This window comes from Buteo buteo, chromosome 9 (genome assembly GCF_964188355.1).
Source record: "Buteo buteo chromosome 9, bButBut1.hap1.1, whole genome shotgun sequence".
In the NCBI taxonomy this organism is placed as follows: domain Eukaryota; kingdom Metazoa; phylum Chordata; class Aves; order Accipitriformes; family Accipitridae; genus Buteo; species Buteo buteo.
Window position 1 is genome coordinate 18,937,011 of NC_134179.1, and position 23,740 is coordinate 18,960,750.

General features: G+C 43.3%; 1 protein-coding gene across 4 annotated transcripts in view; it reads right to left on the bottom strand.

Annotated features, from left to right (window-relative positions):
• The window catches only part of MEIS1 (Meis homeobox 1), a 111,238-nt gene that overhangs the window by 46,530 nt on the left and 40,968 nt on the right, over nt 1–23,740 (bottom strand). For all 4 annotated transcript variants that reach the window (XM_075035541.1, XM_075035542.1, XM_075035543.1 and 1 more), the window contains exon 8: nt 5,860–6,005. In XM_075035541.1, coding sequence (XP_074891642.1) covers nt 5,860–6,005 — 146 coding nt within the window. The remainder of the gene's footprint in view (nt 1–5,859; nt 6,006–23,740) is intronic.

A 23,740-nucleotide genomic window follows, 5' to 3' on the forward strand; every position in this document is an offset into this window, starting at 1 on the left:
GATAAAGGGGGGGAAAACCTCCCCCAGTTCTGAGTCCGATATATGGAAATATGACCCCTGTTACACAGATGAGCTCCAGGAGCCCTCTGGCATTTTGCAGAGCAAGTATCAGTTGATGCAGGATGGAGACTCATTGTAAGTTGTACTTTCGGGGGGCAGGGTGTCTGTGTTTTGTTTTAATGCTTCCAAACCCTCTCAAGAGGAAAGCAAAGAAAATCCTCACTGGTTTTAGCCAATTATTTCTCCTTTTTATATTTTCAGCAGCCTAGTTTTGTACCCATCTGCCCTCTTGCTATACTCCTTTCCAAAACCAGACCAGCATCCCACATGGGAGTAGGGGCACAGAGACATATTAACCCCACACTCCTCCAAAGGCAAAAATCTCATAAGCACGGAGGGACAAGAGAAGACATGAAATCCACTTGCTTAAAAAGTCCCTAGCCTGTAAAATATTCATACATAAACAAAACTTACAGAATTAGGCAGTGTAATAGTATTTTTCTCTCAGAATAACATTCTTGAAGCAATGGGGACTATTTTTCTCCGCTAGATTTGGATATAAAGTGCCTCCTTCCAATACCTGCTTCCAATAAATTCTTTTATACAAATAACAGCTTTGCTAAATAGACTGCATATTGCTTATTTTAAGTTTTCTTGTTTAATAGCATGGCATCAAGCAATCAATAAAGATTCAAAATCCAGATACATAATAAAAAAACTCCTTTCATTCTACTGTAAAGTCAACATCTTTCAGCTATGTCTTTTACTTTGTGCTCAGTCTCCCATTTCAGTAAGGTTTAGCCTCTTCAGGAAATTGTTTTAAAAGCAGTTAAAAATAATGATTAAATTATGGGATTTACATGAAAGAAATCCTTGGCCCATTCATTTTTTTAAATCATGGCAATTTGTTTTTTAAAAGGTGTTTGAAGTCCTTGAATCGACCTCTTGGCATCATTAAAAAAAAGCAGTTTATAATCCCCTAATGTGCTTAAATAAAGCCTTCAAGAGTTTAAATTGTTATTAAACATCTTTTGGGATTATAATTTTATGGCTTTTTTTGCCTGATTAGATGATGAACATGAAGAGCATCAAATACTCATCATATAACAAACTAATTACATCATATAATCCCCAAAATGAGGTTTGAATCCCAACATTTTAAATTAAGCTGGATTTAAAGGATGCAGAGAATTCACAATGAATGAACAAAACACTTGAAAAGACACCCCCAAACTTTCTTCTGGTTTTGAACAGAAAGGTACCATTGTTGGGACAAAAGCATAGTATGGGTCAAAGCAGAAACTAATCCTGTTGCCACAATTAAATTTACACAGATCTGGTTGTAGGCAAGATTATTTTTTCTTCCCCTTCCCCTCCTCCAAGCTTTTCCCTTATTTTGCAATCCCTGCTGAGGGCTATCCATTACAGTGAGGAGATCTGCTTGAAAAATGGTGGCGAGATATGATCCCTGAATGTTAAGTGATCCAAGAAATAATAATAATAATAATAATAATAATAATAATAATAATAGTAATAGTAATAATAATAATAAACATTAAAAAAAAAAAGGAGGGCGTGTAAAATGTTGCCAGGCTGTAGCACACCTTGAAGTTATCCTTAGGGTAACTTTCCGGAACCCAGCTCCAGTACAGGACTGGTTTGCCCCAGTCCCTCCTCAAGATCCTGCCATGGCATTTGATGCCACCCCACAAGCCTCCCCTCATTTTTCACTCAGCTTTTACAGTTTGGGGATGTCCTCACCTCTTCACCAAATTATCAGTAGCTTTTTTCTTTTTTTTTAAACCCAAATAGTAACAGGCCGTTCCTTCCATCTCAAATTTAGAGCAAAATCCTAAAAATAGATTTCACAAACCTCAAAATTTACAGGCTGGTGTCACAATCTACCATCAAAAATTTCAACAAGCTCCACAGCTACATTTTGCCTAACTAATGGGCAATGTGGGCAGCTCTTCCAATCTAGATATTTAATCAAAATTAAGTCAGAATGGCAAATAGTTAAAAATAAAACCTGCAAAATCCTAAGTGTAAGTCTGGTCACCACTTTTACTATTGTTTTAGCTGATTTTTTTTGTTATTATTATTCCAAGGGGAAGTAAAAAATAGGCAATTTGGATGAATTTATCCCCTGAAGTGTTTCACAGCATACTGCCTGCATCTGCAGAGAACAGCACTTGCCTGCCCTTTGGGCATATGTCAACTCAGTTCTGCACATCAGTCAAAATAATGGGGGGGCTACTGCCTGACACTGAGTGAGAACTATTGCCCAAACACTTCAACAACTGGAGAGGCTATGGCCTTGCATTTGATTTTTTTTTACTTCGATAAAGGAAAAAAGAATTTCCTCCTAAGTGGGAGACAAGAACTAAGGGACAAACCTTAGGAAATAAAGTCAGTACACAGAGGCAGACTTAGTACCTTTGGAGATGGAGTAACTGCATAGAAGGAATTAAACCAACCTATATACTTTTAAAAGATTGTATTAGTCCAACATTTATCTTAAGTCTTTCCAACCATTAATCATTAGTATGACAGACACAGCAATTACTGTCTATTTTGTTTAATTCCATGCCACTGATGTGTCTTAATATTACAACTGTGAAGAAATAAAAATTTGCCTTTGAAAAGGAGGGCTCCCAACTAACACCTCAATTAGGAAGCACCAGCAGTCAAGGGGATGCTGGATTTCACGCTTAACCACTGCTCATTTCTTCCTGCCATTTTCCAGGGGGAAACATGAAGGCCGGTTAAACACTGGGGGGGGCAAAAAAGGAGGTATCGCCTGCCCTGACACGTCCCCTGCCTGAAGAGAACCATCTCCCCATCTCTCCTCACCTCCTGCTTTAGGGAGGACCTTGTGTCCACCCTACGGAAGACCAAATTCACTAATAATAAATAAATGAATGATGTGGGATCTCTAGTTTCCTCAGCTGACCACTCCTCAGGATGACCTCCCTTCCGCAGTGAGAAGCCCAGCTGGGGACGCTGTCACTCCCATGTGTAGGGTTACAAGAGCAGTCATGAGGCCCAGACACCCTCAAAATGAACTTGAGTCTTAATTCCTTCAGTCTCTCACCACCCCTCAGATCTGATTGCAGCCATGATTTGGGCCTGGGGTTTTTTTTGCAGAGAGGACAGCACCCCAAGCAGCTTGTCAACATGTTATATTCCTCTAGCTCAAACTGTAGCTTTGACTCTTGCCCAGGTTATCAATGTGCTTGCCTGGAGGACATCTTCCTCCACACACAAGACCCACTGCTCTTCTGGATGCACAAGTTCTCTGGTGCCACCTCACTCCAGTGAGAGCACTCCCAGCTGAAACACATGCTTGGAAGAGCCTACAATGTTGTCCGGCCATGTTTTGATTTGGGGGAACTGTCCACAAACCCACCTAGAGTCAATTAGAAAGATCTGCCTCAAGGTCCTAGCTGGAGAAGGTTGGACTGGGTAAACCAATTCTGCTTTACTGAACTGGTCAGACAAGCCTGGAGCTACCCTGATGCTGCCAGAAGAAGAGAAACCTGCCCTGCAATAAATCTCCATGCTTCATCTCGCTGGGCTGGATCTGCACAGGGGATGGTGGATTTTTAAAGCAAGCTTTAGCTCCATGCTGTAAGGTAGAAAATGCAGCAGCTTCATTGCATGGGTCCTGGGGGGTTCCTGTATTTTGAGTCTTCCAGGAGAGGAGACCACCTTACATGCAGACACTCAGATGGTGTCTCCCAGGGGCAGCTCTGCAGCAAGATCCACAGGCATTCTCATTTCTTCTTTTGCACACCATTACTGCACAGCAGGAGAGTGAAAAGCCACTGGCACCCTGCACCTGATCTGGACGAAACAGTGAATGGGTCCATTCTCTGGTCCTGAGACTGAGCATGAAGTCAGCTGTGGGGTCAGGTCAAGCCCACATAGCTAAATGCTCAACACAGGTTGGCTCCTGCTATGAGGTCTTTTGGGAGTCACCCCTGCTATCTTCTGCTGTGCTCTCAGGAATGGGTTTGGAGGGTGGTAGCTGGCCCAGGGTAAGAGCATGCTGGAGACTACTCAAGCAGTTTAACAGGATAGACCATCACACTCCTGTGCCCTGGCCCTGGGTGATGCTAGCACAAACACAGCAACAGGCCACTTCCAGGAAAAAGTACTAATAGTATTAGTAATAGTAACATATACTACTTAATTTGTAATTCTTCAGCTGGGAACTATGGGGGCTGACATGCAGTTGCTCAGTGTCCCCTGGTGTGCCTTGTGCTGCCTGCACAGCTTCCAGGGCATCTCCTTAAAGCAGAACCTAAACCAGCTGCATGAGGAAGATGTGAGCATCACTGCTGGCACAGCATCGCTGGACTGTTTTGGAGGCAGATGTCTTTAACCTCACATCTACCTGCAGAGACACACCAGGCTGTCAGCTCTTCTTGGGAGAGGACCTAGAATCAGGGAGCCACCAAAACCAAAAGGGACCTCAGCCTTCGGGAGCGATGCACTGAACGCACCAGGGACAGGGCTAAGGAGCTGGCAAAGCTGAGGCACAGCTGATGTGGAGTCTGCCAGAGAGAGAGATTAACTGGGAGATATCTGAGGCCCTCTCCGGCCTCGGAGGAGGAGTGCTCCAGCAGGAAGATTCATTCATAGCAACCCAGGACCGCACAGGGCAGGACTCCCCGCTTGATCCCCATGCTGACAAGAGTCATGGCAGATATCTGGTTTCTTGGCTCAGCAGGGGATGGAGGGGCGATGTGCGTGAGCGCTTCCTCTGGTTTACGAGTATACCCTTGGCAGGTCTCCCACTGAGGCTGGGCAAGCTGGCCGGCTTCTGGTTTCATCCTGACCCTAACTACAGGCAGGGGAGAGTGTCAACTGCTGGGATTAGAGGCAAGAGCTGTTTCTTCACTACCACCTGCAGACCCCCGGGATCCCTTGCCCAGCCCTTATCCTCCTGTCACAGAAAAGCTCAGACAGAAAACCTGGGGCCAAAGGCCCACATCCCCTCAGTGGATGAAACACAGTGACAGATCACCACAATTTGATGACAAAGGAGAATGGCATTAGAAACACTTTTCTAAATGCTAACGTTAGAAGGTGTGGTACACAATATAAAGCCTTGAAAGAAGCTCCAGCATCCAGCTTAACCCAACACACCTGTCCAGAGCTTTGATTTCTAATCCCAGGAATAAAAAAAATACAGGTAGCTGTGACAACAGAAATAGCTGTGTACCCCCCCGCCCCCCCCGCTTTATAATGTTAAATACAGGGGTAACTTACACTCTGGGAATGAGAATGTCTCAAAGAAAAAAATCATACTTTGCTATTAAACCAGATACATTCAGACCTTTCATCATGAAGCTTCTGGTGATCTCTGACAAACATCTGAATAAGGTCTTTGTTTGCTTTTTGCTTTGTTTTTAATCTCCCCAATTACCTTCCGCAGTTCTCCAGAGCACAGAACCAGGGACCGAACGCTGCTCTCTGCTCTGAAGCAGCAATTCCCATGTCAGCTAAGGGGAGCTGCAGCTGTGCGAGCAGCAGGGCAGGACAGGTCTCCGAGGTTATTAGTGTAAGCTTAGTCACATTTTGTGGTGACATCCCGTTAACAACTGTGACTTGAACCAAAAAACAAAATCTACAAACAACACACACAAAAAAACCCCAAAACCATAAAAACATACGCTCCGTGCTCTTCCCCTGGCATCTAGCAAATGAGGCAACAACAACAACAACTCTGCTCGGAAAAGTTCCCTGAGCTGCCTGTCAGCAACATCATACGTATTTTTTGCCTTCTACGACTACTACAACTATGACATTTTCCATGTTTTATTTTGCATATGTGATCTAGAGTTCACTTACTGTTAGATGCTGGAACAGCCATGCCCTCATGATATTTGTGGCTACTTTGGGAAAGATGCCACGCTTTTTATGTCGCTTTTTGTCCTTATCTGGATCATCATCATCACCTGTGCTGGGGGAAGCTACACTGTTGTCCAAGCCGTCACCTGTAAATATAGTGAATCAAATTTTGACTTATGCTACCTTTATATACTTCAGCCGAAGCCTGGCTTTGGGTATAAACTGCATGAATATTTAAATGAGGTATAAATTCTTTAACACCGTAATTCACCGGGGTTGAAGGGATGGGGGGAAGAGACATGAGGAGAGGGAGGGTCTCAGGGCTGTGTCGGCCCCATTCTGGTTTATCCTGAAGGACAGTGTGGCCATTTCTGCCACTGTAACCCAAAATAAAAAGTGCTTAAAAAAAAAAAAAAAGGTTTTTTTTGCACGCATCCAGCTTGCAAAGGTGGAAACAGTGGCTTTTCTTCACACTAAGTCACTTCCCAAAAATTCATCCCAATCAGCTACTTTGGCTGAGATGGCAATTAGGAAAATATCAATGGTGTCCCATCCACATGACTTGTGTGAAGCTGGGTGCCCCATCCCACTCCAGGATGCGAAAAGCAGGGTGAATGCAGCTCTCCTGCAGTATCATATACTCTCCCCAAATTCAGAAAAAAACAGAGGACTGGGGCACTGCTTATGTTAAGTCTTTTATAGACGTTTAACTTTCCCTGACTTTTTGATGGGAGGTGGGTAGCTAACTGGCCTCCCCTCTTCTCAGCCCCAGCCAAAAGAAATTCATAGTGGAATAAGTAGTTACCAATTTGACATACACCATAGGAATTAACACCCTGCTTTGTGTCAGTGTGCCACATCTGTAATAGGTGTCTTCTCCCATTAAACAACAACTGATCCAGAATGAATTTTCTTAATGCAGAGAAGGTCTCAGACAGTTCTCATCACATTAGCAATATATCTACGGGAGGACATAACTGCATAGCAGCCAGCTTGGGTCTGGACTGATGGGCTGGTGGTCAAAGGAAAACAAAAGTTGCAGTGCCTGGCCAGTTTGCATGCAATTTTTGCTTCAAACCCTGAAAGCAGTTTATAAACAAGTCCACAGAGCAAATCAGTCTTTGCATTCTCTCCATGTAGATTGAACGGTATATCCTGGCTTCCAAGGACACTGTATTTGTAGCAACATGGAGTTGTGATGTTATTAGGCAAGTGTTTTTTACACCCCTGGGCAAGAATGATCAAGAAAGTCATCTGAATTGGGCTAAATCAAAACTATCTCTGTTAGGAATAAAAATTTTAAAAAAGTTTTTTTTTTTTCAAAAAAGGATGCAAACTGTCAAAATTATTATTTGTTAAACAGCTTTCAGCACCAAAAAAAAAAAGGTTATTATTAGTGTTATATTTTTAGTACCTTACTGACCGTGGCAAATTTATAATTGTCCTTATGACTTGGCTTATGTCTTTAATGAAATGGTAACCTTGGGTAGTTATAGAAACAAACAAGATTTTTATGAAGAAATAAGATATCTGACAAATTCTTTGAAAGCCCAGTATGTAAAAAAAAGGCTTTTATAGAGAGAAGCAATTCACCATATAAAATAATAATTCATAAAAGAAACATGAGCAAAGGAAACAACAGCATTTAAAATTCCACGGGCTAATCCACTTTCTGTCTGCAAGAGGCAAACAAGGAAAAGTATTACGCATTCATTGATTAAAAATGAAAAACTTCTAACCTAATGACACTGCCTTTCACCACCTCCCTGCAATAGTCCACCCACCCTCTCCCCCCTACCCCATTTTTTTAAAAATACACTCTCTCCTCATTTCAACCCCCCTTCAGATTAATTTAGCAGGCATCGCCTCGTGCCTGACGGGAGGAGGACTCATTGATAATTTATGGAAATATCTACTATAATCCAAGGGAGCTGACTTTTTTTCCAGCTTTGTGCATCAATAGATAATCAAGGCCTTCAAGCAGCCTTAGCTTCCCATTACCTCGGGCAAGAGAATTCCTGAAAGCATGCCTCCGGGGCACCTGAATTATATCCTCCATTAGGGGAGGAAAAGCTTTCTGCATTCCACCTATAACACTCCCCAGAACCTTTCCTGTTTATTTCTGCTGTATGAAAGCAGAAGCATTAGGAACAGGATTTTTTAAGTGAAGACTTATGTAGATACAATGGAGAAACCTTTCAAGTGCAAGCCAGATCACCTCCTTCAATCCCTGGCGGTGACCTATCCCAAATAAAAGGTTTCTGTTACATCATTAGCTCAAGCCAAAAACAGCCTTGGCTTAATGCACAGTTTGTTCTTCCTACTGTTTTTAGGCAAATACTGCTACTTTACTCCCATCTGGGAGGGAAATTACACTGCTGGGCTGTAATCTAAGACAAGATTTTCATTGGAAGCAAATGCTTTCAATCCAGTGTAAATACTGGTGCATGTTCAGAAAAGCCTAAAACAATAAACCCTGGCCCCGTCCGACACAAGTTAGAGAAAGTGAAAGGCAGGGAGAGGATAAGAAAGGACTCGGCTATCCTAAGAGTAAATGCTTCGGTAGACTTTTATAAATTGTTTAACCTCTTCCACTTTTTTTAAATGGAAAATTGATCCTGTAAAGACTGAAACCACAGAGAGAAGTCTAAATGGTCAATTGTGGATTTTAGTATTTCCATCTACTTTGCAACTCGATACACTCACCTCTGTGAGGTCTCCAGAGATTCCACACACACACACCCTTTTTTTTTTTCCTCTTTTCAAAGATCACTAAACAAACTTGAAGCACCACTGACCAGCCACACGGTAGCAGCTATGAACTGCATTTGTAAAATGTCAGCGGCAACTCCATTCCTGAAGTTGACTTCTCCTGCCGCCAAATGAAGGCGAACTGAAAAGGTGGAAATAATCATAGAAATGATGCTAGTCCATAAACAAGCTTACAGCCTCATTAGTATAGCGGGAGGCTCCGCTGGGTGATTTATGCTTGTTTTGCTGATGCCATGAGGAAATGCCATAGGGCAACTTTAGCCAGCTGCTAATGGTTTCTGACAGCTTCTTAGCAACTAGTGCAAGCAACGCCATGGCGTTTGCTAGTGACAGAAACCGAAAATGTCATATTATCTGCCCATGTGTCACGAAGTCCGTGTGGCAATTAACTAGTAGGCCAGTGACTGAGGGGCCACAGGCTCTTCAAAATGGCCCGTGGCTATTTGGGGGGCAGAGCAGGCACACCGCTCGCGTTTACGCTGCACATATGCATGGCTGTACACACGATCTGCATCATGCTCCCTCTGCCTTGGTCGCCAATGAGTTTGGTCTACACAGATCCTTTGTCTGTGGAGAAACTCCATCTCGCTTTCTCTTTAGGCACGGCGTGACATTATCAGAGGAACTGCAAGTAATCTGTCTTGATATGATGGTTGGAAATGGCACTTTAATTGGCAATACCTGATTCTCTGGTTTTGAGCGCTGGATCCGAAGGTGCTAGCTGTTTTTCTGCTCGCTCGCAAATTAGTCTAAAAGGATTTAAGATCACTGAAGCAGACTCATTGCCTGTCAAATTGCTGGGAGCGCAGCGACTCTGCACAGCAACTAGATGCTATTTAAAAAAAAACCTGGAGCCTGTAAGGAGCAGGAGAAGAGCCCGGGCTCCGCACGCCCATTCCCCAGCGAGCAAAACCAGGCGCTATATGTCAAACTGTCAAACCTTTCAGCGTGGCCATTTGCCCTTTCAAATAATATTTAAGAATTGTTTTTACACAATTTTTTTATAGGCCATGGTCTAGTGAAAGAGGCCAATCAACAAAGAAAGGAATTTGTACTACAATTCGTCCGTGGACGATTTCTTGCCAGACCTGGGCCGGTCCCCATGGAGCGAGGCAGGTGACCTGTGGCAGCTCCCTGGCTGTCGGGGAGCTCCGATTTCAAACGCCCTCGACTCCGGTGTCCCAGAGTTGCCTATTTAAGCACACCCAGGCATTTAGGCTGCGCTATCTTGTTCCTTTCAAGAAAGGATAAAGCGGCATTTATCGTATTCAGCCCTGCTGAATGGGTCAGGCTGGCCATGCCAGCGGGGGCTCCTCTCACTGCGTCCCCTTCTCTGCCACCATCGCCTCCTACAACTTCCCTTCCCCTCTCACTCCCCCAAAAATCGGAGGCAGAAGCAGCAAAGGGCAACCAAGTTTACAGCGGCTCCTCGAGTGGGTAATGCTCTTTTTGGCCTGGGTGATCTGTTATAAACCATTGTTGGCAAAACAGGTGCTTCTGGAGAGCAACTGGGCACATGCGCTCGCCTTCAGTGGCCGTGGCCATTGCAGGAGTTAGGTGGCAATTCAAAGCCCCATCCCTCGCTTCCACATGGAACCAAAATTAAATGTCATCACCCTGCAATGTTGGAAAGGCAGGCAGTGTGGCATAGCTAGGCAACTTCCAGCCACCCCAGCTCCCAAATCCATCCCTCGACCATAGAAGCTGCCCAGATACGACATAAATAGTCCCAATCTCAAGTCAAGGATGTTTCAGGAAGGTTGCAAATTCAGATGTCCTAAAAATCCCGGCCCTTTGCTCGACTACAAAATCCATTGCCTCTGCATGTAATTCTTTAGACTAACATGCTTGAATAATTTTAAGTGCCTAGAAATCTCAATAGCAAAGTGCCAAATACAGCTTTACTACAAGTATCTTCACCAGACACAACAGGTTATTTCTCACTGCATGTAGCCCTGTCCTAGAATCAAATCTGTATTTGGAGTACAAGTATTTTTTATACCAAAGAAAACCATATTATTCCTAAAAAGCCTGCTTCCCACACCTCTGTCATGAGATTTGAGAGAGGTTTCAGAGTCCACTCTTCAGTTTGCTGGGAGGGGGCAAGAGGAGGGCACCAGCTTTGCTGAGGTCCACAAAACCACACAATGAACACCACCTTCCATCTTTTACAGTCCACTTCTAGATAAACATCTAAATACACTGCTTTAAGGAGTTCACAGAAGAAAGTGTGAAAGACATGAAGCCCTGTGAAAGACCCAGAGCAACTTTTAAGTGGACTGACTAAATCAGTGTCCTCTAAAAGCTCCCCATGTTGAACTCATTTTTATGTTTCCACATTTCTCCTGTTAAAAGCAACTTCTGCCTCCTAGAAGAACTTTATGGTTTGCACTTAGTTTTGCATTTAGTAAGCTAATACAATTTAAATATGTGCTGCGTTTGGACAAAAACTATTGACTTCTGTACCAGACTTGCAATGTTTTCGGTGCTATGAACTGAAACACCTAACATAACGCCCCAAAGTTTGTGGGCTTTCCAGTAGTGTGATTTTTTTAAAATCAGATCATAAATTTTTTTTTAAAAGCATTTAGATACAAGTTCTTCAAATTCCTGCTTCTGCTGGCATAAGAAATCCTACATTATCTGAGCCAAATATTTAACTGTTCACTGCCCATCCACAGCTCTGCCAGTTCCTTTCTCTTTTAACCCCTCCAAGAACCCAAATATCTTTAGTAACCTTTCCAGGTAACTGGAAAGCAGGATTCATTAGTAACTTAATGTATTAGAGAGATTTCAAGTGGCAAAATTACTTTCCCAAACCTTGCTTCAGTGCTCTGTGTTAATTTAGAGTAACTTATAATTTCTGCACCTTTACCTATGAAATCCCTTACAGAAACATATCTCCACACATTGGAGATGTGCTGGATACCCACACATCCACCATGCTGACTTTTGCAGAGCAAAAACAGGCCTATGTGTGAAATGTAATTTTACTATAAGGTCCAAAATTATGAATTCTCAAAAAGCAGCTCCAAGGATGCAACAAGTTTTTCCGTAAAACAAGAGCAAGGGAGAAGGAATCTTCCACAACCTACTGTTCACAGGACTTAAAACAAGGATTGCCACTTCAGACCACCAGCGCTGAATGGAATTGGGCAAAAAAGAAGCATATGGAGTTTTTTTGGTGTTTTTTAATTTGTTTCTGACACAACCAGCTCCAACTTGGCAAAGGAATGTGGTGAGCAAAAGTCATACCCAAATGACTCTGATGTGAGTCAGGTTGGCTAATATTCATGTCCACAACCATACCAGGACAAGTTCACTACTAAGAAATGGTCATTTCTCTTACAGCAAGGTGGGGAAGGAGGCAAGCTGAGCAGCACAGGGGGTTGAGAGCTCAGATATGCCAGGAGAGAGCTGGAAGGCACTGGCACAGTCTGGGGATGCATGCCCAGCTGGTAATGCAAGTTGTACCTATTTATTGAGGAGAATTAGAAGTTTTGACATGAAAAGGCCCATGAATTTAGAAGATTTCCCCCAAATACATTCTTTTAAAATTTACACACACACATGTATGTATATATTGCATATATAACATTAACCCACTGTGACTGCTCTCAACCTGCCAATGCCCGAGCAAGGTACATGAGCTGAGGACAGGGCTAACAGCAGAAGGTATTTCAGAAAGCTTAAAGTAACTGCGCATTTCTTTATTCGGGAAAAACATTTTCTATTGGTTGGGATCCATGATTAGTGAGATGTGATGGAAGCACCCACTCCAGGAGTTTCTGAGGTCAATAGCAATCATCTCAGCACATTGAATGGCCTACAGAACAACCTGCAAGATTATTCACAATAATTATGTAGGTCTGCTTGTAAATCTGAAACTTGGTGTTGATGAGGGACCAATTTTTTTTTTCATATTCCTTGAGGAAAAGGCCTTTTCAAATATACTAAATAAAAAGTTAATGAGGAACAATAAGGCAGGAAAGAAGCATTAGCAAGGAACAAATACCATGTGTTTGGGTTTGCATGCATCTCTTAAGTACATGCAGTGCATGTTTCATGCAAGGATTAAGACCATGACATAAACAGTAGGAGGTTGTCAGTCACCGATAGTACCCATATTTACAAGATACTAAAGTAAACAGTTGCAAAAATATCCTACACAAATATTCATAGATGGAGTAACCTGGACAAGTGTAAATTACACTCTGGCATTTGACAAATTTTCAAAAAGTTTTCTTCTTGACTCATTGTACTTTGTTCTTGAGAGACAGGAGCACCTTTTTCTGGTAACTAGATCCTCCTTTTTGACTTGAATTCCCTTCAAGCTAGCAATGAGCAAATTAGCTGTCTACGCAAAGAGTAAAATGAGCATTGATGAACGGGGGGGGGGGGGGAACCCCACAGATTTTACTCATTTTCATTTGTTCTGCAGCTGAAATGAAGGAAACCTCTTCTCCTGCACAACACAGCACTTCTTAATGGGGTTCAGAAAACTCTGCTATTACGGGTAAGTTGTGCAATATTTCTGGAGCCATGCATCTATGTGTCGAATGAAATATTAAAAAGAAAGCAATTCATTGTATGGGAAGCAAACAACTTTCTGCTGCCAGCAACAGAAGTTTACTTTGAGCAGTTGGAAGCAAATACCCTAAAGAAAAGTATCTGGTTAAACAGAGTAACATCCTGGTTTGACTAAGAACAGTAAAAAGCTTAAACAGGTGGGTTTTTTCCCCCTAACCTAAAAGCCAGCATGACGACCCTACCACTTCTTGGGAAAAGCTGTTTTTCAGTCATTCTCTCATTTTGTTTAAATACAGGTCTTTTTTTGAAACCTATTCTCTCCAACCTCAGCAGGAGAGCTGGCCCTCCCAGCTAAAGGTCCCAGCAGTTGCATTCTCCACAAGAAGTCAACTGCATACGGGTGAGACACAGGCAAATCCACCGTTGGATTCAGTCAGACTTACTCCCTTGCAAAGCAGGAGCACAACAAGCAGCAGGAGGAGCACAGGACTGCTCTGCCTTGGGGAAATACACCCAACTAATACCCCAAATGGCCATGAGGTCAACTTCTGTAAATCTTTATAGCTCCTTAACAACTGGCTCTATCTTTGTGTTTATCCAGCTCCTAAGACACTTGACTCTTGGACTGAGCACAAGCAGCTATAAGAGGCTCAAAGCAAAGATCAGAAGCATATTATGTATAAACTAAGGGACGCATTATCTGTAGAAACAGTTTATTACAGTGGAGCATTTAAGCAGGCTTCCTTCCCTAAACACAGCTAAATTGCCCTGGGCCCTGCCTGCATGCCTGCTCCAAAGGAGATGATGCTGTAGATTTCATGTTTTACAACAGAAAATACGTGCCAGAACCTTGCTACTGTTCAAACCATTCGAAATTGGGTTCTTCTATTGAAAGAAGTTTTAAAAAAATTTATTGTTGGGCAAGACAAACCAAAACGCTTGGGATTGTTGGACCAAACTAAAGCATGTTATTTGGGGCCGATTCAAGACCAACCAATGCTGGCCCAAGCTGCAGTGTGCCCTGCAGGAAGTACAGTTCAGACACTGTCTGCCCCAAATCCTCATTTGCAGGGCTGGATCCCATATGTCACAGGAGTCATATAACCATAACAAACAGGGCAGAATTAGTCTAGCTGCAGCTCAGGCAAGTCAGGATTCATGACCTACCAAGCCCACACAAGATATTTCCAATTGGAAGTTCCCATGTGGTTTGTGTCAAGTGAAAATGTTCTTGCTGAGATGCAATGTATTTTCTTCCACTCCTGTCACCGATTTTAAAGTAGCATCAAAACAAAAAAATTATTATTTTCCCTGTCCCTAGTTCATCAGTAACATCTGACAATGAAAACCAAGACACTATTGAAAGAAAACTAACATTAAATCTCACTTTGCATGCCACAGCAGCACCATTTGCAACTGCAAAAGGCAGAATGAAAAGGGAAGAGAATAAAATGCCTCCATCTCATCTACCTCTCCTCTTCTGACAGTAACAACATCTCAGCTGCCATTGCACGTGCTTCAAAAAACACTCATCACCTCATACAAGATCCACTTGCTGCAGCCATTACTCCAGCAAATTATAGCCACTGAACCCTTTTGACTGGCTAGTTAGTGAAAGACATCTGGCTTTGAACTTAAGGCACAAATTAATTATTTCTTCATACTTAAAATAAGAAGATGACAATTTTGATTTGTTATGGAGGGTCAATCCAAAAACCATTCTGAGGCAGTCTGGTGGTTCCCAATGCAGGACCCTGTATCTCACAGCTATGGAAAGAAGGGTGGAGAAGAGGGCTGGCCATGTCCACCTAGAAGAACCGTTTCCATAAGGTGTCTTTGAGGTCTGATGGAAATCAGGTACCTATGTGGTGGCCTAAACTACTGGGCAGAGCGGAGTAGAATGACAGGGACTTGGGAACCTTCCAGTACCTGGGCTTCATATGAACAGGCAGGAGTTAGACGCAAAACATTTACGCTCCTCTTTTCTAAGCAAATGTTAGAAATATTTGCAATCACGACTGAAGGGATGGCATTTGGACCGCACCCTGAGTTCCCTCCCCTCACCCTGCCCTAACGCTGCCTGGGACGCTCAGAAGATGCTGGCTTTGCTCCCCAAAGACAAAACCTTATGTTACCATGCACGTAATCAGCTCAGGAAAAACCACCTTAATTACAATGTACGCAACCCTCTGTCAGACCTTTTAAGGGAAGGGCGTAGACAGAATTAATAATGTTTTTCTTGTGCTGTCCCTGGTGCTCCTTGCTGCCTGGTGCCCTAAATCCACTGCTCTTGTTCTTCCAGCAAAAGCCGGTCGCTCTGGAGGGCCCATGACAATAGCGGGAGGCTGCTCCTCGGGAAGGAGGTGCAGAAGGCGAAAGGAGATAAGTAGATTTGACAGAGCCAAGCTCACACAAAATTTTCTTCCACTTGACTGTCCCTCTCCAACACAAAAGGCAAATCTGCTCTGATGAGGTGGTGCTTAAAAAAGGCCACAATGGGAAAAACAAACCTGAAGTTGAGCTTTAGAGCAAAGGCGTGGTGGCGTCAGCTCCGGCGGCCAGCGGGCAGGCACACAGCTGCCACTCGCACGGCTCCCGCTGCCCTCTGCTTGGCATGGTGAGCAGGAGAGGGGTGCTTTCAGAAATCATCTCCCACCACCTTGCCTGTGGCTCACATGGGCAGCACCCAGTAGAGCGTGGCACTAGAGGTGGAGGGCACCCATGGGTGTCACTCTACACCGACTGAAGCACAACCGCTAGTGGTAGCCATGCTAAACTTCGCTCGAGCTCGTCTGCACAAACTGGGATTAGAAAGCCTCAGTTTGGGTAGGGTGCAGCAGCAGTTGCTGGAGAAGAGGGCTGCTCGCTCTGCCCAGATTTCCCTTGCTCTACATGGCTGGGAGGGATCAAGCAACGACCACTGTGGCACTCAGGCTACTAACTCCCCTTCTGCTACAAACACTTACCGCCAAAAAGTGGAATCTACTTTCTCACCTCTGCTAATATCCCTTGGGTGCGGGGAGGTGGGATGGTATCAAAGGGCGGGTCGGGGTACAATCCCTGCACATCCAGCCGGCTGGCATGAAACCAGCCCCTGTGGCAGAGCCTGGAAATTCAGAGGGCTTAGAGAGCCTTTCAGAGAAATAACAGCGATGAGGAGGTGGTCTTGTCTCTGTTCCTTGTGGTTGGGCACTGGCCGCCAGGCTCAGCACCGAAGCTGAGCTCCCTTCATGGTCCTCCCCAGGGCCACACAGGCACTGACAGCCCTTTCAGACACTTCAGTCCTACTAAGTTACCATGTCCCCTTTGGCTCCAGCTTAATGTATTCACGTCACTGCTATGTTTTTGGTTTCCTACAACTTTCTATCACAGCTTCTGGTGTTTTGCTGTTTATTTTACAGTGCAGTTATAGGTTAGGATGTGGTTTTTTTCCAAATTAAAGCAAACAAACAACAAACCCAAATGCAAGTCATCCAGGAACAAACAGATGTCAGAGAGTCCAAAACATACAATGAAGGTGAAAATAAAGTCAGATCAATGTTGGACACTTGAAAACTTCCCCATAGGGTGCATGCATGCCTTATTTTTACCTCTTTCACCTTCCACCACTACGTATTGCTAGACATCAGCTACCTAGGATTACCTTGAAAAGGCAAACTGATGGAAGGAAAGGGAAAAACTTCTGGTGCACTCCAGAATTTGGGTATTATTTATGTCGCTACATCTACTGGCATCAAAGTCCCAACTGCGGGAGGGATGAAGGATGGGAAGGAGGTAACTCAGCCATGTCCACTTCATCTCTCTCTGACTCCACTCCTTCACAGTAAGAGTGTTTAGCCAAAATCCCACAGAAATCTCAAAGCAAAGCTGGGTCATAGCAATAAGCCATCTAGTGTCTTAAAAAAAAAAACCAAAACCTAAATGCAAACATCCTTCAAAAAGAAAGTCAAAAAGATTTCTGGTGTTTCTTTTTCAATTCACAGCATTTGCCATTATATCTAATAGCAAGAGTAGTAGAAATGGATAGAAAGCAAAAACTGTCTGGTTTTAGTAATCTGATGTACTTTAAATGACATGAACGAGTAACCAAGAAAGTTAAAGAAAACCTCAGGCTCTGGCAGGCTATAAACCACAGGTATCAGCTTCCCCATGGCAGGTATTGACCACATGGAAGAATAATCTTGCTTTTCTGCTGAAGCAACCTCATCCTTGTTGAAAGGGCTGAGGACCTTGTCTTGCCCGTTCCACCCACCAGTGATGGAAGAGGACTCTCACCTGCCCAGCTCACCACTTGACCTGTCTCCTCCTGGGGCAGCCTTGGCAGTGCCTAAAATATCACCAGTTTTGCCTTCAGAACGGTTCTGCCAAATATCCTGTTGCTCAAATGGTACCCTCTCAGTTGGGGTTACCAAGGAATATATTTCTACTGTGTATCCCATCTTTCTTGCCCCAATTTTCAAGATGTGCTTCTCAACTGATGTGAAAGGGCATACCACGCACATGCAGACAGCCAACACTGCTCCTGGATAAACACCAGCAATGTCCCTGTGCCCTTCCTGTGCATGCAGTTATCAACTACAAGGGTTTTATAGACATCAGTTGCCACGCACAGGAAAAGACTGACTTTTCTGAGCATCCTGTAAATGCTGGGAAAAGAGAAGAATGGAAAGGAAATGGAAGGAGCAACCTGGAAAGGAGAAGGGAAAAACAGGAGACCTTGGCTCAAAGGAGAGAGTTGACCACACTCTTAGCCCTGCCTTCATATATAGATGTTTGCTTTTATTAATCTTGGAAAAAAATGTGATGCATGAGCTAAGTCGGCCCCTAGGCAGATTTAACTTGGGTGACCTGAACATCCTCTGTAGATCACCATAGGTCTCTCTGACCTTGGCAGTGACACAAGGATCATATTTTCTCATGGATGAATTACTCTGGAATAATTCTGCCAATGTATTAGGCATAAATAGCCTTTTATTTAGGATTGGGCAAATACGTTCCCTCTTTCTGCCTCTTACCTCCCCAGACAAAATCTATTTATTAGGATAAGGAAAACCCTACCCTTCATTAAAGTCTGGGTACACATCTCAAGGGCCAGACAGAAGCTTAGCTGCTTCATGCTCATAGCAATGCATTTTCAAACATTGCCTTCAGCAAGATGCATTTTGGAGCTACCTGGTAAGATTTGTTGCTTTTGATTGGAGTGGTCAGCCTGCATATTTGCAGATGAATATACAAATATCTTCAAACACAAAGAAGGGGCAATATATAGGTCGACAGTGGGAATGTTTATCTTTGATCGCCAAAACAGAAAACACAATCCTCGCTGTACATCTACATGTAAGTGAAGAGCAGCTTCACTAAAACCAACCAAGTTGCACTGAGATAAGCAAAAAAAAAAAAAAAAAAAATCACATCTTGGCCGTGCAGAAAATTGACCACTTTGGAAGGAACAGGTAAACAGTGTGTTCTTGGACAAGAGTCAGCAGAGTTTGGATGATGCAGACCTTTCCATTCAAGAGTTGCACTGGTTTTTGTGTCTGGTCACTTGAGGTCACACCGCAGAGCTCCAAGGCTCTGCAGATGCCCTGCATGCTTCCTCCGCATGACGGAGGTGGCTAAAGTGGCTATTAAAATCAGCTGTTATTCTGATGCCACCTGATTCTTAATTGCTGAAGAAATGGGGACTGAAACCACAGAAAGGGCTTGCTGGCACTAGCTAAGGAAGTATCAGTTTTTGAGGTCAGAATAACATCCCTTAAATATATGAATCAGAGTGGTTCTTTCATGCTGCATCTCGATAAAGACAGGAAAACATTAGCAGACTATTTTGATAAGGATCAGGATAGTTTTGCTATATATACAGAGAGAGACACACACACTCAGACATGCACAAAAAGGAAAGAAAATACTTGCAAACCTGTATTCAAATTATAATTATCCTGCCACAGTCAAGTAAATCCTAGTAAATACTATTTCCAGTTTTCACCATCACTCTGAATGAGTCTCTTCTAATAAACTAATAGCATGTTGAACGGAACGGAAACACAATTTTCCAACTGTTTGTGAACTGCTTGCTTCATCCATACACAACTTTTGCTGTATGGCTGACGACTTACAACCTGGAGGCAAGCGTTTCTGTCTTAAGACTAGGTCACCAAGTCTTCTCATGCAGAAAAGGAAGTCTCCAGTCACAGACCTGCACTCTTTCCCAACGCAACGCCAAAGCAATAATCACCGATTCCAAAACTGGCGATTCTCTTGAGACTGGAAAATGCTTTCACAAATATCTGCCAATTATCTGAACAGTTGCCAACAATGCCAGCCTCTGAACCATTGCTAATCATGCTGCTATTTTCTATGCAAAGCAACTTTGAGTTTTGTCATTTATACTAACTGACTGACCAGCTTCACCTGCAATTCATGGTTTAGGCAGATGAGAAGGGAAGACAGAGATTTTCATCTATAATTGCCAGTTGAAATTCAAAGTTCAGCTAAAAAGCATTCTTACCTATACTTTATTTAACAGTTTCTATGGAAAAGACTTTGACATAACCACCATATTTGCAATGAATATGATCTCAACAGTGACCTAAAGAAGGAAAAATGGACCTGGAGAGGGCAATATGCTCTTGCCTGTAAGACCATGGGGAGGCTCTCCCTTATGCTCACCTCTCACCAGCCCAGAAGGCTTTCTGCACCTGTGAGTTGCACATGAACCTCATGCAAGAGCATGCAAGGAGAGGCTCAGGATGGCAGGTGCTGTACATGTCAGCTTAAAGTTGACACAAGTTGCAAATAAGGAGGTCGAAGTCTCAAAGCAGTCAACAAACATGCTGGAAAGCCCAACTTTCCGAGGCACTACAGGGATCTGTGCAGGTTATGGCTTCTGTCGGGCAAGCAGAACAGCTCGCTAGGAAGCCTCTGCTGGGACATCCCTGGAAGCACCTCACTCAGTTCCCTTCCTCGGATTTACCCTGGAGAGCCATCCCTCAAGATCCCAGATAAGGCACGCTGACAAGGTGCTGAATGAAAGCCTGCACTGGCACTGCCAGTAACCTGCTCTCCCTCTACCCCTGCAAACCTCCAGCACTTGAAACCCAGCACCATCCCCAGCCTTTGCAGTCACAGCTTCCCAAGGAAGCAGCCCTGAAGCACAGTGGGGTCATGGTGCACAATCTGGAGATATTTTTCAGGACAGCATCCAAGTAGACTTGCTTGTTTTCAATATGAAAATAAGAGTTCTATATTTTGCACAGAAATTATTAAAAAATTCCTCCACCTCATCTGGTAGTGAGGATTGCTACAAATATGACTACAAAACAAAGCGGACAAATGAGCCTTTTTGAACGCCTATTAGCGCACTTAAATGGACTGAATGTACACCTTGTTAGTTTGGAGTGGAAGTAGGTTTAACTTTGGTTTTACATTTAAAAGCAGGCAAGGAAGGTGCATGGAGAGAAGTCCCAACAGCTGCAGTGCCAGCAGCCAAAGGACCCCACGCCCAAACAGCACAACAAAGCAAAGCCCTGAGTTGTTTTGAGTATGGCCATTCCTACCACATCAACTCAGCAACAGGTTTCGTTTCAAGGTTTCGCTCACAGACCCTTTCATCCCATGAAAGACCTCAATGCTGTTTAGTTGGAAGTTGAGCAAAGTGTTGCTACCAAGTTTCACAAGCCCCATCCATCAGGTTTTATATTTAAGTCCCCAGCTCCCAGAGTCATGTGAGAACCTTGTACCAAAACCACACACACACAGACAAAGCAAGCAACCTCCTGATGGCAGAGAAAGCTTGAAACCTGGCCTCCTAGAGCTAGGCATGGGAATACAGCCACTGTCCCGTCCCGTCCCGTCCCACCCCGAGTATATTAATAAATTATTTTTTTTCTATGAATGCCAAGATTTTTTAACACTTCACGTTACCAATACAGGTCAACAAAGACAACAAGTGTTATGAGATGCTCAGGCCAGCATGCTCAGGAGCTGCAGAAAACACAGCCTCACCCACACACGCAACACCTGAGCCCACTCCTCTAATCTTCAGTGGTACAAAACTCTTTATTCTGCTTCTCCACACTGAGCAAACATTTCCTTCCTAAAGAAATGACAAGTTTTAGCACAGATACATCCCTCCTTACTCTAAGCATTTAAGTCAGACTGCCAAGCTAAGTGTCTGAGCGAGGCAATTAGTCCTCCTCGAGTTCCTCCACAGTCAATGGAGAGAAACAGAAACTCTCCAGAGGGAAATTCAGGACTGAGATGACTACAAGAATATGTGCATTATTAGCTTTGAATACTGCACAGAACAGTAAAAACTTACAAGCAGTGAGGCTATCGCAAGGAAACTATAGCTAATGAAGGCTGAATATGCCCATCTCTGTTTCTAAACAAGATCTGGACTTCAGAGCCCCTTCTAAAATTACTCAGGATGGAAAGGCTGAATTTAACTCCCATCCATCACCTTATCATGAGGATACAACCTCATGCTTCCTGCCACTGAGAATCTGGGAAAAGGCAAAATTCTACCTCTTATCATCAAATCAGAATTAATTTCTTCTTCCTATTTTGCCTTACTTGAGAAAACAAAAAGCCCTTCTTGATAGATAGCTAAATTTATGTCTTACCAAAGTGAATGTAAATGCAAGAAACAGGAAGCTTTTACTTGGAAACTGGAATTTCAAGCACTCAGTGGCAAACAATGAACCAAAGAGATAAAGATGCAATGGCAATGGTAAGGGACAGACCTGCCAAACTTCCTGCCCACGCTGACTCAAGAGCATATGTCCTACTACGATACGGACCAGCCACACCGCTTGCTTTTATTTTGGTAATTGGTATTTGTTCCTGTGAAAACCCCAATAAAAACAAGTCAGAAGACCAGACAACAGTAGACCAGCCATCTCTTATAGCCAGATCTTTCACTTAACACTTTAGCAAAAGATGTAATCAGTGGATCTTTGTCCATTTATACAATTCTCTCTGCTGCGATGAGGATTGTATTGCACTCTCCAGCACACGCCAGACCAGACCATCCAGCCTTCCCCATCACTTCAAGAGATTGATCCGATACTTGAAAGCACATTTGCTATTATCTACTCCAGCCCTTTGGAAATGACATTACACAGATACTGGGGCGGAAGGGGGACGACACACAGGCAAATATTGCCACTCTTTTATTATTCCCGCCATTCCCTCACTTGTAATATCTGAGAAGTTCCCAGGTCAATGGGATTATTTTATCTTCCTCCCCCTTCCTTTATCTCCTCCCTCACCCCACAGGTATCTATGTCCAAATGGGACATTTCAGCGGGTGGTTTGCTTGACCCGGGTCACTCAAAGGTCAAGCTTTTCACCACTTGCTAATGCAAAGCTTCCCCCCAGCCCTCCGCAGCCCGGGAGTCCGGGGCACCCCCTCCTCATGCACCCTTCTTCTGGCCGCAGGTGCAGATGGAGAAGGCAAATGCTCCTCAGTGAAGCTACAAAAGCAAAATCCTCCCCGTATGGCAACTGGAACATGTTTTGTGTTTTTAAATAAACAAAGCAAAAGGAGAAACTCCTGAAAAATCAGCTCAGCAGAGACTTTATTCCTGTACTAAACTTGAAGGATGGGAGGCTTAACTAGTTAGGAGCAACACAGACTATATTTTTGCCTACCAGAAGAAAGATCAATTTTTATTTAGATTGATTTTAAGATTTACATGCAAGAAATGGATACAATTGGATCAAATATATACTAAAACAAATAGTTGACTCCCATGAAAGCCAATAAAACCAAAACAAATTTCACAGATCTCATCTACCAGCATTTGAGATTTGTTTTATTTTATTATTTTGTATACATTTACGGAGCAGAAATTTGCTCAACTCTTTTCCACTTTTCTTTTACTGAAACAGTAAGACTCCCTGCAGAATATTTTCTACTTGAATATTATCACCAGGACAGCATATGGCAAACTAGCAGCAGGCAGTTTATCTTCATCCTCTTTGTAAGCTAAAATTAGCACAATGCTTTTGCAACAGTGTATGATGTATTCAGACCAGTACAATATACCTAATACAACTTCAGATCCATCCCTGGCTAACCTCCAATATTCAAGTAAATTGATTGCTAATTTTAACTGAGTATTAATATGTTTAGTATCAAGTTGGCATTTATCAACTTCAGAGGCACTTTTAAGTTTAATACTGTCATTTCACCTACACCAACTGCAACAGTAAATAAAATTTGTGTATTAGTAACACACAAAATTTCAATTCATCTGTAGGAGGCAATTCTAATTTTTATTAAAACATTATATATGGAAAGCCATGCTGCAAAATTGCATAACTGTGCATACCCTGCTTTTCAGTGATACAATATAATTAATCGTGGTGAAGAGCAGACACACCCATGTTATGATTAACATGCTCCTCCTGCTGCAGCCTGAATTCCTGCAGACTGTTAGCTGGTTACTTTATTGGGATTCCATTCAACCAAGTCACCAAATTCAGATTTCCTGACGGTGTGGCTATGTCAGCCCTCTCTGCTCGCCAGTCTGCTGTTCAACTTGGTAAATTATGGCCACCTCAGGGTTTTTTT